General features: G+C 39.0%; 1 protein-coding gene across 1 annotated transcript in view; it reads right to left on the reverse strand.

The window, feature by feature from the left end:
- PAPPA2 (pappalysin 2) overlaps positions 1-18,439 on the reverse strand; it is a 299,157-nt gene that overhangs the window by 93,887 nt on the left and 186,831 nt on the right. Inside the window, exons 12-13 of the mRNA XM_009438817.5 lie at positions 15,891-16,026; positions 15,456-15,672 (exon numbers count right to left, since the gene is read on the reverse strand). Of these exons, the coding sequence (XP_009437092.3) occupies positions 15,456-15,672; positions 15,891-16,026 (353 nt within the window). The remainder of the gene's footprint in view (positions 1-15,455; positions 15,673-15,890; positions 16,027-18,439) is intronic.

An 18,439-nucleotide genomic window follows, 5' to 3' on the forward strand; every position in this document is an offset into this window, starting at 1 on the left:
AACCAACCCAAACATCCATCAATAATAGACTGGATAAGAAAATGTGGCACATATACACCGTGGAATACTATGCAGCCACAAAAAAGGATGAGTTCATGTCCTTTGCAGGGGCATGGATGAAGCTGGAAACCATCATTCTCAGCAAAATACCACAAGGACAGAAAACCAAACACTGCATGTTCTCACTCATAAGTGGGAGTCGAACAATGAGAACACATGGACACAGAGAGGGGAACATCACACACCGGGGCCTTTTGGCGGCGGGGCTGGGGGAGGGATAGTGTTAGGAGAAATACCTAATGTAATTGATGAGTTGATGGGTGCGGCAAACCAACATGGCACATGTATACCTATGTAACAAACCTGCACATTGTGCACATGTACCCTAGAACTTAAAGTATAATAATAATAAATAATAATAATAATAATAATAAGTCTTATCTACAGGCCCCCGTCTTTCTGAAGAGAAACAGATTTACATTACACAGCCAAAAGTGCTCTCTTTCAAAAGCCCTGTCTCACCAAGTTTCAGAACCCATGATTTTAACATAGATTATAAAATCTCTGGAATACCAAAGAAAGAACAAAAGCAATTCAATTGCAGACTAATATACAGTTAATATGCTTCCTAGCACTTGCCCTGGGAAGCAGAATCATTTATTTGAAACGACAAAAAGATATGTATATATTAGCTGACCCTTGAACAACATGAGTCTGAACTTTGCCAGTCCGCCTACATACATATTTTCTTCCACCTCTCCCATCCTTGAGACAGCAGAACCAGCCCCTCCTATTCTTCCTCCTCCTCAACCTATTCAACATGAAGACAATGAGGATGAAGATCTTTATGATGATACACTTCCACTTAATAAACTGTAAATATGGCCAGGCACAGTGGCTCACGCCTGTAATTCCAACACTTTGGGAGGCTGAGGTGGGTGGATCACTTGAGGTCAGGAGTTCGAGACCAGCCTGGCCAACATGGTGAAACCCCATGTACTAAACTACAAAATTAGCTGGGCGTGATGGCGCATGCCTGTAATCCTAGCTACTTGGGAGACTGAGGCAGGAGAATCGCTTGAACCCGGGAGATGGACATTGCAGTGAGCCGAGATTGTGCTGCACTCCAACCTGGGCAACAAGAGCGAAACTCTGTCTCAATAATAATAATAATAATAATTATTATTATTATTATTATTTGTAAATATATTTTCTCTTCCTCATAATTTTCCTAATAACATTTTTTCTCTAGCTTACAATATTATAAGAATAGAGTATGTAATATGTTTGATATATCAAATATATGTTAATGGACTTTATATTATTGGTAATGCTTCCAGTCAACAGTAGGCTTTCAGTAGTTAAATTTTGGGGAGGTCAAAAATTATAGGCAAATTTTTGACTGTACAAAGGTCAGTGCCACTAATCCATGTGCTGTTCAAGCATCAACTCTAAATGCTTTTCTCCTCCCAACACACATGATTTGCAAAGGCAGTAGCCATCTCCTTGTGGGGCACTTCCTAAAGAGCAATGATCACTGGCACCCTCCAAGGGACTGCACTGCTGACTCTCTCTCTATTATTTATTCCTGGACACAAATTAAGCTATTCACTAGGGAATGACACTTCCCCAACTACATTCATAGCCTGAGCTTGGGAAATTGTGAAACACGAAGAGTTAGTTGAGAACAACACAGCCCCGTGATGAAGTTTAATGGGCATGAGCTTCAGACTGTGTCACTCCTAGAACAGTATCTACAGGGCATGAAGACAGGGTAGCCTGGCTTCTCTGTGGGCTATACATAAGCTACGGCTAAATGGAAGTCTTAAGGATTTACAATCCAGCTCCTTGAATGGCTCTCAAATTCACATGCAGAAGTAAGAACATAAAACACCTGTGGGGCCCCTTTGGGACTCTACCTCTCCCTACTTCTTGGTTTATTTTCCTTGAAAATTTCTAGACTCCCCAACAGAAGATTCATGTTGATTCTGTCATCTTCTAATCCTAGAGTTTGTCAGTCCTTTGTTGATATCAGATTTGGAATATTATTGTCTTCAGTTCTTTTGCTCTTCCTAGCCCACTGGAGCCTTGCAACATTGATGGCTCATTTGCTTATGGAGAAATCAAGGGTTGAGGAAGGGAAGAGACTGTGCTAAAATCATGCGGTGAGACTAAATGATGTAGACAAAAGTGAGAAGCAGGGGTCTGGGCATTGGGTTTGCTGCCACTTCAATCTCCAGACTTCCTCTGCCTGCAGAGCTATGGTTGCACACAAAACCAGACACGGCCTGAGAGTCATTTCAACCAGAGCTTATGGTCAAATCTGTCTACAGCATCTGTCTCCTTGGCAGGCTGGCAAAATGACAGAACCTTGGAAATACTGGTTTCCTTTTAGTTTCTGTGCTCTCTCCACCAGCTGCCATGAATACAGACTATACTGACAGGGCCAGCTCTGAGCAAAATTGGGAAGTAGGTGACATTTTTAATTCATCCCTCTTTTCAATACTACTTTTTCTACTTCTCTTGTTCCCTAAAACTTCTAAATGGCTATACTAGGTTACATTTCAGCAGGGCCATGGGGCTTATTTTTGAATTATCAAAATCCATAAGAGAATACTTCTGGTATAAACAGTTGGTAAAGACTTAAAACACTTTTACTTCTAGTATATAGTTATTTACTATTTTAAAGAGGCCTCTGGAGATTGCTGAGACTCTGGAGATTGTTGAGACTTAAAGAAAATAATTCTTAATGATGGAATTTCAGGAACTATGATAAGTCACTAGGGAGGAGTTGTTTTAAAATCAGTCTATTCCTTGGGGGTGGACCTCAACCCTAAGTCTTCCTAAGCTGGTTTCACCTGTTCCTAGCTTTTGACCAAAAGCTTCCACCCAGCTAGTTCTCAGAATGTATCCCACTAAGAACAATTTTAGACAAAGTAATGGTTCAATAAAGGCTATTCTGGAATTGTCTTAGCCATACTTCATTAAGCCCACCCAAAAGACCATGTCCATGGCCTCTTCATTTTTCCTCTATAACCTCATGAGTTGAAAGAAAAAAAAAAAACAGTTGAAAAGGCTCAAATAGCTCACTGTGCCACCCAAAGCTGACTTGTCATACAGCCAGCCAGCCATCATCTGCCAGGGGAATCAGAATCCTCTCTAGTGGGTTTTCCTTCTTCCTTCTTATATTATGGACAAATCATTATGGGAAAAGGAAGTTGGGCAAGAAAGCAAGGGAGCAGTTGAACAGCTATAATTCTTTCCTTGCTTAAAAGAAACTGTGTAGAAAATAAGAGACTCAATGTTAATTTGTTAATCTACTTTGAGGAGGCAGATAATCAGATGAGTAGAAAGGCAATACATATTTCATTTCTATAGTGCCTTTCCCAGCAGCAAGAGAGAACATTTCCCATCACTCAGGAACATTAAAAGGAAACCCTATGATAAAAATAATAGATGAGGAGTCAAAAAATAAATGCTTTAAAATGCAGTCCCTAAGCCAAAAAAAAAAAGGAGGAGCCTTCGCATCTTGAGGCTAACAAAAGGGAAGTAATCCAAACGTTCTACATAGGACTGAGCAGAGGAAGAAGAAGGCTGGAAAGGTTTGGAACCCAATCCAGGTGGAAGAGGAGGGAAAAGAGTTGGCATTTCAAATCTGAGCTCCAAATAATTGAAGCACAATAGGAATCCGTAAAGCAGCAGATGAGGGTTCCAGGGAAAAATAAAGCATGAAGCAGCATGACAGATAATAGAGATGAAATAATACTATTACCAAGACCAGACTCAGAGACTGATTACAGCAGGGATGGAATGGCAAAGTACTGAGCTGTGCCCGGGCTTCCTCTCCCTTGACTGGGGCTCAGATGTCCTGTAAGCTGGCTCCAGCTCAATTTGTAACCTATAGTGTAACCAAGAAGAAACATTTTCACACCTGAGTCTACCTCTCCTAAATGAGACAGCCACTTCCTTCCAGAAATTCTCTGGGGACTATTAGGACATAAAAGTGAAGTTCTATGGAAAAGTTCCTTTTCTTTCTACTGCATCCCTCTACTTCCCACCTATAATTCTGTATCTACAGTGAATTCTCCATGAACAATAGAGGTTAACACATAAATCATTTGCACTGGACTTAATGATTTAGATTACATTTTCTCTGCCAGCAGATCGACCTTCTCAAGAATAGCTTTCTAAGGCTAAAGACATCTTTCGTGTCACTAGCACACAGTCCCATTGGAGGGGATCTGAGGAGTCCAGGCAGCCAGAGTAAGTCACCCTGAAGATAGGATTAACATGGCATGTTACACAAATTCATAAACTGCAATGGGAAAATTTGTGTCATTTGGATGACTAATTGTTGATTTTTCTACCAGGATTATTTATTTTCACAGGCCCTGCTTCAGGGAACAGTAACCTGAAGAACAGAGGTTAACAGAGACAATGAAGGTGACTAAATTAGTATTCATGTCACAAATTTGCAGGTCTCTATCTGTGAGTCTGGGGCATTGCAAGCCAAACCAAATATACATTATTCACTGATTACTCATTTTTGAAAATTACTTGGTACTCTTCTTTACACAAACATGGTTAGCAAAGCAAGGCAGGTATGTTAATTATATGTATATGTTCAGTTTTATGATAAATATAAAACAGCTAGAGGCTGGACTCCAAATGATGTACATAATAACAGCCTAATGGTAAATGTTTTTAATGCAAAAGGTAAATTCTCAGTTCAAGGATTTTTGCTTTGCATATAGCACCATATAATAACACAATGCGTGAATTCATTATTTTTCCTTGACTCAAATTTTATATGTTTTATAATGATCCATTTCCACTCAATAAATTGTAAATGTATTTTCTCTTCCTCAATTTTCTCAATAAGATTTTCCTTTCTCTAGCTTACTATTTTTGTAAGAATACAGTATATAATACATTTAATATATCAAATACGTGCTAATTGTTTGTTGTTGTTGTTGTTGTTGTCACTTTGTTTTGTTTTGATTTTTGAGACAGAGTCTTGCTCTGTCACCCAGGCTGGAGTGCAGTGGTGCGATCTCGGCTCACTGCAACCTCCGCATCCCGGGTTCAAGCGATTCTCCCGCCTCAGCCTCCCAAGTAGCTGGGATTACCAGTGCCCACCACCACACCAGGCTAATTTATGTATTTTTAGTAGAGATAGGGTTTCACCATGTTGGCCAGCCTGGTCTCAAACTCCTGACCTCAGGCGATTCGCCTGCCTTGGCCTCCCAAGTGCTGGAATTACAGGTGTGAGCCACCGTGCCTGGACAATTGTTTATGTTATCAGTAAGACTTTCAGGCATCAGTAGGCTATTAATAGTTAAGTTTTTGGGAGGTCAAAAATTATATGCATTTTTTTTTTTACTGTACAGAGTTGGTACCCTTAATCTACATGTTCAAGAGTACAGGCTTAGTTTTATTTAAGTAAATAGAAAAATAAAGATTTATGATGAAAAGTAAAAAGGAAAGAAGGAGAAGAGGAAAAAGATCTGAGGATGACATTGCTCTTTACAACAATATTTATGTTTTTCTTAAAAAACAATGTATCTTCATATAAAACTAAATATCCTCTTAACCATATGATCCAGCAATCACATTCCTTGGTATTTATTCAAAGACATTTTAAAATTTATGTCTATAGAAAAGCCTGCATGTGGATATTTATAGCAGCTTTATTCATAATTGCCAAAACTTGGAAGAAACCAAGATGCCCTTCAATAGGTATATGGATAAATAAACGGTTGTACATTCACATAATGGAATACTATTGAATGATAAAAAGAAATGAGCTATCAAGCCATGAGAAGACATGAAGGAAACTTAAATGCATATAACAATGTGAAAGAAGCTAATCTGCAAACCCTACACACTGTGTAATTCCAACTATATGACATTTCCAGAATATGACATTATGGAAAAGGCAAAATGATGGAGATGGTAAAAATATTAATGGTTGTGAGAAGTTTGAGACAGCAGGGATGTAGGGTATGGTGGTGAATAGGCAGAACACAGAGGATTTTTAGGGCAGTGACAATGCTGTGTGTGATACTATAATGATGTATCATTACACATTTGCCCAAGCACATAGAATGTACAACAAACACTGAGAGTGAATTCTAATGTAAACTATAGATTTGATGTGATTATGATGTGTCAATGTAGGTTCATCAGTTGTAACAAATGTACCACTCTGGTGGGGGATGTTGATAGCACGAGTGGCTAGGCATGGGTGGGATCATTGGGTGTATGGGAAATCTCTGTACCTTCCTTTCAATTTTTCTGTGAACCTACAACTGCTCTAAAAGAATAAAGACCTTAAAAATAAAACAACAGTGCTCTTTTAAATGGCACAACCACTTAAACATTTAAATTATTTTACAAATTGGTTTTATAATTCAATGCATATCACATTAACCTTTTTCAAGACTGTCTTGTATGAAGTGAAACATATTCACAAACACACACATACATACACAGACACATATATTCATACAGATATATGACCACATTGGTGTATGTGTATGACCACCAATGTGGTCAAATATGTGTATGATAGATACTGGATCAAAACTGCCAACTCTCAATTATCCATCTTTATAAAAATAATCAGAACAAAGATAATTGAAACAGTAACCATAACTTTTTAATTTTTGTGTTTTTATATACAGTCATGTGTCACTTAACATTGGGATACATTCTGAGAAATGTGTTGTTAAGTGATTTTATTGTGCAAATATCAAAGAGTGTACTTACACAAACCTATATGATATAGCCTAGTACACACATAGGCTATATGGTGTAGCCTATTGCTCGTAGGCTACAAACCTGTACAGCATGTTATTACTGTACCAAATACTGTAGGCAATTATAACACAATGATGTGTTTGTGTATTTAAACAAATCTAAACATAGAAAAGGTACAGCAAAAAATACTGTATTATAATCTTATGAAATCATTATTATATATACAGTCTTTCATTGAGACAAATGTTGTAATGTGGTACATGACTGTAATTTTATTTTCTAGGAAACACATTAATATTACTGATTAAATTTCATTTTGATGATATTATAAAAATACCAGTTGAGCCATGAAGAAGATGGCTCTGAAGCAGACTAAAGAATAAGGGGAAAAAATCTGGACAGGTATCATTCATAAAATAGATGTGCTTTTTCTAGATAAAAGAGAGTTGCAAGGACATTCTCTGGTAGAGAACTGCTTGGATAATCCACCTACCAAGAGCTGGGAAATTTCTATGAAAAGACCTTACTCTTGGAATCACTACTTTTCCTTCATGCTTTTTTCCTGCAAGCAAGTTATTTGTGTATCCCTTCTGCCCTAAGCTGTCTAGTAAGTTGAAACCATTATAGCATGTGGCTCTTTCAGGATATGAGACACATGTAGTTGGATAACTCCAAGGTTACTGCATACATTCGCCTATCTCAGGCTAAACTATTGTGGTGAAAATAATCCCTGCCTTTTGAAATCCCTACCCTTGCATAATCTCCTCAACTTGAGTGTGGGTGGGACCAGTGACATGCTTCTAATCAATTGAATACAAAGTTGACAAGCTGTAACACTTGTGATTATGTTACAAAAGATTGTAAAATTTACTTGCTGAGAGCCTCTTTGTCTTGTTGGCTTTGAAGAAACAAGCTACTATAGGTGAGCTTCCCAATGGAGCAGACTATGTGGCAAGGAAGTAAGGGTGGTTTCTGTGCAACATCCAGCATAAAAACTGAAGCCCTCAGTCTGACAGTCTTTTGGAACCAAATACCAACAACCATGTGAACTTGGAAGTGGACCTTCCCCAGTCAAGCCTTCAAACGAGAACACATTCCTAACTGACACCTGATTATAGCCTTACAGATGACCCAGCTAAGCATTGCCTAGAATCCTGACCCTCAGAAACTGTAAGATTATAAATAAGCATTGTTGTAAGATGCTATATTTATAGTAATATTATTATACAACATTAGAAAACTAATACACACATAAGCCAGGCTTTCAAAATTATGTTTCTTTTCCTGGATTAGATGCACTTTAATCTCAGAGAGAGTAGAATATGTTTCCTCAGATTTTTTTTCTTCTCTAAGAAACAAGATTTTTATTTTTTTATTTTTTTGGTCTGGGGTAGGACCCCATAGGAGCTGGGTCAAAACTTCTCTTTTTCTATTGTCTTCAAATCCTCTGGGTTGTGCCCATAAAATTGCCCTAATCTGAATTGCATATTTCCTACACTTTCCCAAAAGTCCAAAGTATCTTTACAATTTTCCCCTTGGTAACCTACTTCATCAGGTTTCCCCAGCTTGCCTGTATTACTTGGAGCCTGAATTTACAAGTCATCATTTCCTCAAAACAAATATGCCCGTTCACATAAGTAGATGTAAAATACAGCTGTTATTTGATTATTCCAGGGGGCTAGTTAAACTCTTGTTACCTGAATCAAAATATGGTTTGAGAGAGGGTGGCAGGATTTCTTGAAAAGTAGTAGACATGAATCGATTTCTGAAATAGTTCACCATTTATATAATAGAAGCTTTCCTTCCCAGAAACAAGTTACTTGGATTCCAGTCTTACTTTTGCTAATCCCAAATAAAGTAAATTTGTGCCCTTGAGTCTCAGTTTCCTCAGCTGAAAAATTATTCCTGTTCCATTGAGTCACTTAAATGGTTTTTGAACAACAGTCTATCTCTTTCTATACACAAACGCACATGAATACACACATGCAAACACACACACTACACATATAATGAGAGCGAGAACAAGCGAGAGAAGAACCCCAGTTTCCATATGGATATTTATTTTAAAAGATTAATATCTTATTCAATTTTATATTAGAACACCTGGCTTTGATAAGTTATAGTTCAAGGCAAACCTTAGAACCCACTATGATTTTACATTTGTGAGTATCTGTTACTTGTTTTCCATCTCAATCAGAATGTGTATTTATACTGAATAAACTAACAAAGTATTTATACTTTATGTTGGTCTTTGCTTCAGTTCAAAACATTAAAAAAATATGAATTTCTAATTAGCTCAAATCTATTCAGAAATTATATTTAAAAATAGTATTCGCCTGTAGTCCCAGCTACTTGGGAGGCTGAGGCAGGAGAATGGTGTGAACCCGGGAGGCGGAGCTTTCAGTGAGCCAAGATCGAGCCACTGCACTCCAGCCTGGGCAACAGAGCGACACTCCTGTCTCTAAAAAAAAGAAAAAAAGAAAAAGAAAAACAGTATTGAAGCCAGGAAGGAACTCCTGTGTGGAACGCGAAAGACACAGAGAACAGGGGTTTCCTCTTGGTTATTTGACAAGACTTTCTCTGCTGGTTATCAACTTATTGCCTCTCAGTTCCAAATCCACCCTTCATTGCCCTGCTTTATGATACTAGAGCTGGACCATGAAAACATTTCTCTTTACCAGCTAGCATGTCACTTTTTTCTTCAGTAGATGGCACTGGAGAGACATTGCAGGATGAAGAGGCTTGCCTTCATTCCTATGTGCTTTCCCGTCCTTGCTTCTCCAGCCATGTGTGGGACAACCAGTGGTGCTCACCACCTAGTGAGTTTCAGGGACACTCCACATGTCCCAGCAAGTCTTATCAGCATCTTAGCTGGCTTCTCAAAAAGTCTCAGTGGCACCCCTGTGGATGTCTCCCATCAAGTTTCATTAGTGCCCAGTGGGGAGACTCCCAGAAAGTTCCAGCAGCACCACAGTGACAGCTTTCCAGAAGTCCCAATTGTGTTCCAGAGGCAGCTTCTTCATGAGCTTTTACCTGCACCCCAGTGAGCATTTTCTGACTACCAGCCCCATTCCATTCTGTAGAACCTTCACAAACTTCTCTGCCACACAATGTTCCACAGCTGCACCTCCTCCAGTGAGATCTGAACCTCAGCTTTGGGTTGGGAGCCTCTTCCACATTTGTTCCTTTCTTGGATACTCTTCTATCACTCATAAAAGTAATGGTTGCTCCCTTTATCAATCATTCTTTTATTTGTTAGAGTTCTCCCTACCCTTTAGTAGTTAATTCCATTACTGGTTAATAATTACTTTTATGAAACTTCTCTATTTTAATTACTGTGTCCTTATTGGATCCCAACTGAGATGGGATGGTACTGGGGTTAATAGTACAAGACAGATTCACAAGGATGGGATTTGGGGACAAGTTTGATTGTGCCTTTGGTCTTGAGTACAATCATTGGGATATGGGATGCTAGTAATCCACGGCATCCAGCAGCATCACTATTTCTCAAGCTGCCATGTTTGGTTTATTGTGATGAAGAGCCAACTGAAAAAATGTCTGCTGTATTTGACTGTAGGTGGGCTGCACACCACTGGCCAAGCATGTCACAGCAACAGAAGAGAAGAAATTACACCAGAAACAGCAGAGAAAACCCCTCCTCCTGCATTGTCTATCTAGCACCCTCTACTGATGATGTGTAACATGATGCCCGTTGGCAAAGGATAAATAGTGATAAAAATCCAGCTCTACTATTACAATATATGTGATGAGGGTGGATTTGGAACCAAGAGGCAACAAACAAATTGACTGATAACTAGCACACCTGATTGGCAAAAAATAAAGATGGGGAATACTGTGAAAATTGCCACAGGTGGTACTCCAACCTGGTATTAGAAGGTGTTACAAATCTCACATGTATTATTTTCAGTCAATCTCACAAGAATACTATAAGGTCATTTCTCTTGGCTTCCCATTTAAATACTAACAATATAGAAATATATGAAAATTATTATCAATACCAAAAACCAAGATTGGCAACCAAAATCTGTAAGGATTTTCTCTTGATTGAAAAAAATATTGGAGTTAAATTGAGAAACATCATTGGAAACCAAAGCATGTACTTTTTGTTTCCTGAAAAAGAGAGAATAGTAATGAAGCCATACTAAAAGAAAAAAACAGATCATTCTTTCTTCATTTCCTGGCCCCTGTAAAGACGAGAAAACTGGGCCCTGTTTTTCATGGGTCAGAGATCTGTTCTCCAGTCATTATTCCCATCAGTACTACCTTTTCTTTACTCATTTCAGACTTCAGATTAGGAAGTATAGAGGTCTTAGTGAGGTAGGGTGGGGTGTGGAACCAGTGGCAAAAGCCGTTATATATTGGGAGATATATGTCCTAAAGGTAAAATGCTACTGAGTCCTAAAGAATCCTAGAGGTTTGAGGATCATGGGATAAACTTTTGGAATAAAATCTTGGAGTAGTTGGACATGGCAAAATCTGAAAGCTTTGTAAACAGTGCAGTGAAGCTATGTGCCTGGGGCTCACTGGCAGCAAAGACAGAGAAAGGTTAAAAATAAAAGAAAGGCAAATATTTATCAAACAAATACAAACAAAAGGAAGGCAGGGACAGACATTTTAATTCCAGAAAGAGTAGAATACAAAGCCACAGGCATTTAAAGGGGTAAAAGGATTGGCAAGATGTATGATCCTAATAAAGATAAAAGGCTCACAAAAATTATATACTTAACTATCTAATATCAAATTATATAAATCAAAAACTGTTTGGAATACAAGGGAAAAATGAAAGAAGCACAATTGCATAAAAGGTTGACACCACATTCTCAACCAGGTAGATTGGGAAATCTATGCAGATTGAAGAAAAAGTGTAAATGCTGTAAAGAGATGAGTAGAGTAGTCAAAAGTTTCAATTATGGTCATCAATCCATGTCCTGGAAAAGGAGATAATGTTCTGTATCTTTTGAAGATTCAGCACTCATAGATCTTATGGATATATTATCAGGTAAGTCACAGAAGTTACAATCAATTTTTTCATTTTATCCACGTGATTGGATGAACAAAATTCGATTGGAGAAACCACATGCCCATCAGCAATTCTTGCCTACTGTTAAACTTTTCTATCTTGACCTTGTAAATTCCCAAAGTAGAAAGAGTCCTGTTTATCTGTAAACTAATTCAGCTCACTTAGGTATGTTAACATATTGGTGTCTGGGTTATATTTTAGACACACTGCAAATCCCATTACATTAATAAAATAGACAGTTTCCACTTCCCAAAGCCATCAACACAATCCTGGGATGGTTGGAGGTTCGCCTGATCCTGATACTGTGGCAAGTTGCACAGAACCTATCCCTAAAGTGGCCAGAGCTGGAAACAACTGGAGGGTAAGAATGAATTAAGCTCTTCTTGAGCACTGGTGGCCAAAATCAGGAAAACGAAACTTGGTTTTCAAGACTAAAGGGTTCATGATCAGTAGAATAAGCCCAAAGGGTCATAAACTGGGTAGTCATCATAACAGAGTGAGAAACAAGACTGAGACAGAACCAAGTTAAAGGAACCAGGGAATGAAGAAAGAATAACCTGTTTCCGTCTCCTCTTTTAGTATGGCTCTATTCTTTAAATGCATTTTTTTTCCAGAAAACAAAAACCGTGCATGCTTTGATTTCCAATTATGTTTCTCAATTTAACCCCAGTACATTTGTAATCAGGAGGAAATCCTCACAGATTCTGGCTGCCAGTCTTGCTTTTTCATTTTGATAAGAGTTTTCGTATTCTTCTGTGTTGTTAGTAGCTAAGTGGGAAGCAAGGAGAAATTACTTTGTCCAAGATAAAGATCATGAACATCACTGGAGAGGCTGACTTAGGTTTACTGGCTTTCATCTGAGATTCTGTGGGCCAATCAGGTTGGTTTTAAAGTGTAGTGTTGCAGGAGGGATGGGCCACTGGTCATTAATGTTTAAATACAAAATGGATAACACATATTCTACTGGCAGGCATCTGTCAGCTCTCCCCTGCCCATGTAAGTATCAGTGGAATTCAGGTCATAAGGGGTAAGAAGGAGGTAGCCAGGAATCCCTCTCACTATGCCCAGAATTTGAGGGTTTTATATCGTGGTGCCTCTACATATACAACTGTGACAGACACAGGCTGCAAAAACACTTTGACTCTTTGAGAATACATAGGGATTTAGGTTTCAGTTATATTCACAATTAAAGTATATGGGATTTACTAGGCTCCCCGTATATCAAAATTTACTACATTGCACTGATTTGCTGGCTGACAAGGAAAAGTCAATTTGCATGGCTCCTGTCAGTCACATGTGGTTTGGAAATGCTTATGCATTCCAGATACACAGTGTAAACTGGAGAATCATATCCTATTTCTCCTGGTTTGCATGCATGCATATGAAACTTGTTTTTCCCACAGTGCCACATGAGAAGAAGTGAAGAACTAGCGGCAATAATTACAATTAATCAACTTCTTTGTTGAGACTTCACAGCTATGATTGTAAGGGGAATTCTTGTTCCTCATGTCTAGAAAGGCTGTAACTTCTACTTTTTTTTTTTTCTTGTTCAGTTCTGTTCATGGAGCATTTAGAGATAAAGTCGGCAACTGTCATCCAAAACAGTTTCTCATACCTACTATGTGCTAGGCCTTCTGTAGATATTCAGAGATAGTGAGCAGAATTATCCACTACAGGAAGCTCAGAGTTTAATGAGAAAGAACAACAAGTAAATAAATAGTTATCACCCAATGTGACAGCTGCTTTTGCAGAGTTTGCATTATGCAGTATGTCCTATGGGAACAGGGAGGAATCCGTTTGCCAAAACTTCACAAAAGGTGAATCTTGATGGTAGAGTATGAGCTGAAGTGAAGAAAGATTAGAAGGCAGTCAAGAAAGTAGGAACTATGTGCAAAGCTCACCAAGAACACATGTTTCAGGGACCTGAAAGAAATGCTGTATGGCTTAAGGCCAGAGGTAGAGCCAGTAGAGAATATAATTTGAAAATATATGAGATAGAGGCCATAATTCTAATAAATGTTATTTTAATAGTCTACATTCTTGTGTTAATATTTGGAGGCATTTGTTTACTAAGAAAGAAGACTTTAAAGTTGCAGATGAACTAGTTAACCTTATGACACTCATTACCCCTTACTGTTTCTCCCTTTCTAACACTTAGAACAATACCTGGCATGTAGTTAATGCTCAGTTAACATAAACTACTATTACTGGCCCCCAGAGATTCATGCCCCTATGCCAACCCCTCCCCTTGGGTATGGACTGAACTTACTGACTCATTTCTAATGAATAGAATATGCCAGAAGTAATGGACTGTCACTTCCAATATTATGTTATAAAAAGACTGTGGCTTCCTTCTTGGGTAGTCTCTCACGTGTTCACCGTCTCTGGCTCTCTTTCTGTCTTGGATCACTGGCTGCCATGTCACAAGGACACTCAGATAGCTGCGGAGAGGCCTGCTTGGCAAGGAATTGAGCACTTCTATGTGAGCATGCTCACTGCCAGCACTTATGAGTGAGCTTGGATGTGGATCTTCTGAGGCCTGATAGTAGCCACAGGAGTGAGCTTGGAAGTGAATTCTCCAGCTCTGCTTGAGGTTTGAGTAACTACAGCCTTGGCCAACAGCCTGACTACAACCTCATAAGAGATCTTAAGCCAGAGATACCCGGCGAAGCTGCATCCAGATTCCTCACCCTCAGAAACTGTGAGATAATGTTTATGGTGTTCAGCCATTGACTTTTGGTATAATTTGCTATACAGCAATAGATAACTAACATAGTACACCAGTACTCTCTACTCCCATCCCTGTGAGGTCTGAGTATCTGGGATGCCTTGAATGAGCTTTGTGGCACCAGAATTTCTTTTTGGTGATGGAGCACTTCTTGGAACCCCAGCTTTTGTCACTAGGATCATAATCACCTAGTAACAAGTAAGCGATCTCACCTCCCTTGCTGAGGAATGAACCCTGTCACCTGTAGTCCCACTCAATTGATTAGACCATGCATAGAGTGATTCTAGCCCAAATGCAGAATAGATTATTGTGTTTGGGAGGCTCCTTCCCCTAACGTTGGGCACACCAACACTGTGAGTACAATCCTTCCAATAGCTGCTGCTGAGATGCTAGTGAACCTCATAGCCACATCTGTCTAGAGGATGACAATCACAGACATCCACAGAAAGACATATGTAGCTAATGCATTTCCTATTTCCACATATAATTCTAAATGATTATATGACACACCCTAGCAAGCAATTGTTAAACTTGCTATATACACTGTCCAGGTGGAAAGAAGTGGAAAAATATACATTGCTTAAGGAACATTGAGTTTTTGGCAGAGAATTTTTGGCAGTTTATATAACAATGTTGATTTGAAGTTGGTGGTTTTATATGTAAAAAAGATGTTAAGACCTTGTAAAGACATTAAATATTTACATAAAAATTATGGTCAGCTAAGGAAAGAAGAACAAAATATAAAACCCAAGTATGCCTTCCACAAATTATTCTTTGCTTGCTTCCTATGTCTTTTTAGTAGTTCCTAAATTCATTTTTCAGTTAGTGATTGAGCAAACACTCTATACATAACACTATGTAAATGTGAGCCAATCATTAGAGCCACAAGAAAAGGAAACAAAAGAAAGAAAGGGAAGTTTGTACCTCTGTCCCTGATGATTCTGCCCCTCGTCCTCTGAGATGCAGTTACTGGGAGCCGAAAGACCAACGCGGGAGAATGTCCTTAGAGCCACAGCTGAGATGCCGACCCATGGGGATGAGAAATTCAGCAGCACTGAGGTGGTATGGTGGAAAAGGACATTCTGGTGATGGGTCACATTGATAATCAGTGGATTATGCTGGCATGACAGTCCATAGGTTCCTGAAGATAAACAGAGATGAATCATATTTTCAGCCATTGTTAGTACCATGTTTCCATATCTTGTATTCATTTTATCCTCTTAATAGGTGTATGATGCCAAAACCTAGATGTATGATGTAGGCAAGATCCCAGACAACATAAAAGACAGACATCAAGCTGACTTCTGGGTCTACCGGGTTGTCCTCTAGTGACCCTAAAGGGATATTTGTCAGACTCACCAAGAGAGTGGTTGCTTCCACGGACATCGGTCAGGTAGAGAGTCACTGTCGGCTGCTGATGCTCTCCGGGAACTAGGCCATCAGTTGTCAAAAAAATAAAAATTGCTCTGGCCTCTCCTGGTCTATTGAAACACACCTAAGCATAAGCACATTTATGTATAAGTCATTATTTCCATTGAGCTATCAAGACATGTGCTATACAATTTTTATTCTTCTTAGAGAGCTCACTATTTATAAAGTAAGAGCTTCCATTTTTTTTATAAATGCTAAAAATATGGAGTAGACACAGAAAGGTATTCAAGGTTGTATCAAACAACAAGATCAAATGGAAAGAAGATAATTTTCAGATGCTGAACATCCTATCTTTTTCTGAGACTGATACCTGAACTGTTTTTTTTTTTACTTGACCCTGTCTTTCTTTAAATTTCTGAAAACAATCATTTAAAGAAACCATTGCCAGAGACAATAAATGACTGCAGAGCCAGTGCAATAAATATCTCCTTATTGCCAAAGTGAAAACAGTGGAGAAGAATCATCAAACTAGCATCTTGCTCTAAATGGTTCCAAGTTCTGAACTGCCATGTCTAGTTATCTTTCCCCATCTTCCTATCTCTCCCCAAAATTTTTATCAGAACCTCTCACATAGCATGTGAACTCTGACATGGGAGATATGCTGTTGCAGAGTCTCTTGCTTCTGAAATTAGAATCTGCCAAACTGTTTATTCTTATGTGTCTTCCTGGTGCATCAAGCATGTATACCCAGTCCCTGGCCAGGAAAATAAGCCAACAATGGGACACAGGAAAATTCATGTATCACTCAGGAATGTCCCTAGATGGTTAGGGTGATTAACACTAAAACAGACTTTCAGAGTGAACTATGGAAGTGTTTTCCTTAGAAATCCTTTGATAGAAAAGAAAAGAAAAGAAAAGAAACATCTTAGAGAGTTTGGAAGATGAAGAGCAGATTCTTGCTACTGCTGAGAGTCCAGTGTTCATCTTCCACACTGGACTTATTTGATATGGTAATTCTACTTTTGTTTTATTTCCCATAGCTGAATATTTCCTTAATTTCCATTGAGAATAAATCCCAACTTTCCCTGGTGTTATATGGGTGTTGTATGATCAGAATCTGGAACTGAACCTTACAAAGTTCTACGTGCATTTCTATAGCTTTTTATCAGGTTCTAAGGGTGATGAAGCTCCAGGAAAATTGTTCCCAGTGTAAAAGCAGGGTACAACATCTAATGACAGGGCCTTCCTCTAAAAGTGGGGAGCAGGAGAGTAAAACATGTTTTCATTTTAACAAGAATTCTTCCTTGTCCACAGACTCATTTTTCCTGAGCCTTGGCAGTATGTTTATAGAGTTCATTTGCACTGCTGGCTTAATTAGGATGATTTTATGATTTTCAGTGGTCAAAGCAGCACGGCTCTCCCTTCTTTCTCTCCTTCTTTGAGGGAAAGACCAGTCACACTCTCTCTTTTTACAGTGTCTTTTCCCCCCTTTTTATTTCTCCTCTTTGAAGTAACAAACGTTTCTTCATAACTTAAGAAACAACCAGACCCAAGATTACACTTGCCATATGAAGTCCTTTGTCCCTGTCTGGATGAGGGCTAGACATGAAACACACCCTAAGGTAACCAAGAGCCCAATTCAGTGCCCTCAGCTCCAGCAGCAAATGACATCAAAGCCCCCTGGGAATTTCCATAACCTCTTCCTTTTCATACACCACAAAAGAAACCTGAGTACTAGAAGAAAGTTCTGTGTCATTTTCTGAGCCAGGAACAGAATCCAAACAAGTACCTGGTGGCTTTACCCCATTAGTACTCAGGCATGAAGAGTAGGGTGGCTTCAACAAGGAGGAAACCCAGCCTTCCCACTTTCTGTTGGATCCCAAAATAGATACCCACCTTAAGCTAGTTAATAAAGGTAGGCCTTATGGTGTAAGTGTCTACCTTTTGAACGTCGCTGCCTAAACCTCCAACCTATTTTTCATCTCCTAGCAATATGCCTCCTTGCTCCAAGGGTCTTTGAATATCAAATCACTTTGCCTGTTCCTGGTGGCAAGGTCTCTGTGCCATGATTTGTGGGAAGAAGTTATGCCAGGATTTCCAGGCCATGGCTTAAGTAGGAAAACCTCAGATGAGGCTTACAAAGGAGACACAGGCAGAGAGGAGTCTTAGGCTACACAAAGCAGAGACAAGTGTTTGATCAAGTTATGGAATGCTGAGTCTTGTGCATTTCCTTTCACAGTGACACAGAAAGGTAGCCAAGTTTCATTCATTCGGACCCCATGTATGTTCAAAACAGCAACTAGCAGAAGAAAGTGTGAACCCTCATACAACTGCTGGATCTTCAAAAATAGAAACCAGCCTGAATCTGCATGTACATGTATAATAAATTCAAGCAGAGGCAAAAGGAACCCACTAAATTCACAGTTCTAGAGAGAGAGAGAGTAAGCCAGGCAGAAACCCTGAGTTCGATTCTTGGATTGTTCTTTATTTGCTGGTAAATTTGAGCAACATATCTCTCTTCTCTGAGCCTAGGGTTT

This window comes from Pan troglodytes, chromosome 1 (genome assembly GCF_028858775.2).
Source record: "Pan troglodytes isolate AG18354 chromosome 1, NHGRI_mPanTro3-v2.0_pri, whole genome shotgun sequence".
Lineage (NCBI taxonomy): Eukaryota > Metazoa > Chordata > Mammalia > Primates > Hominidae > Pan > Pan troglodytes.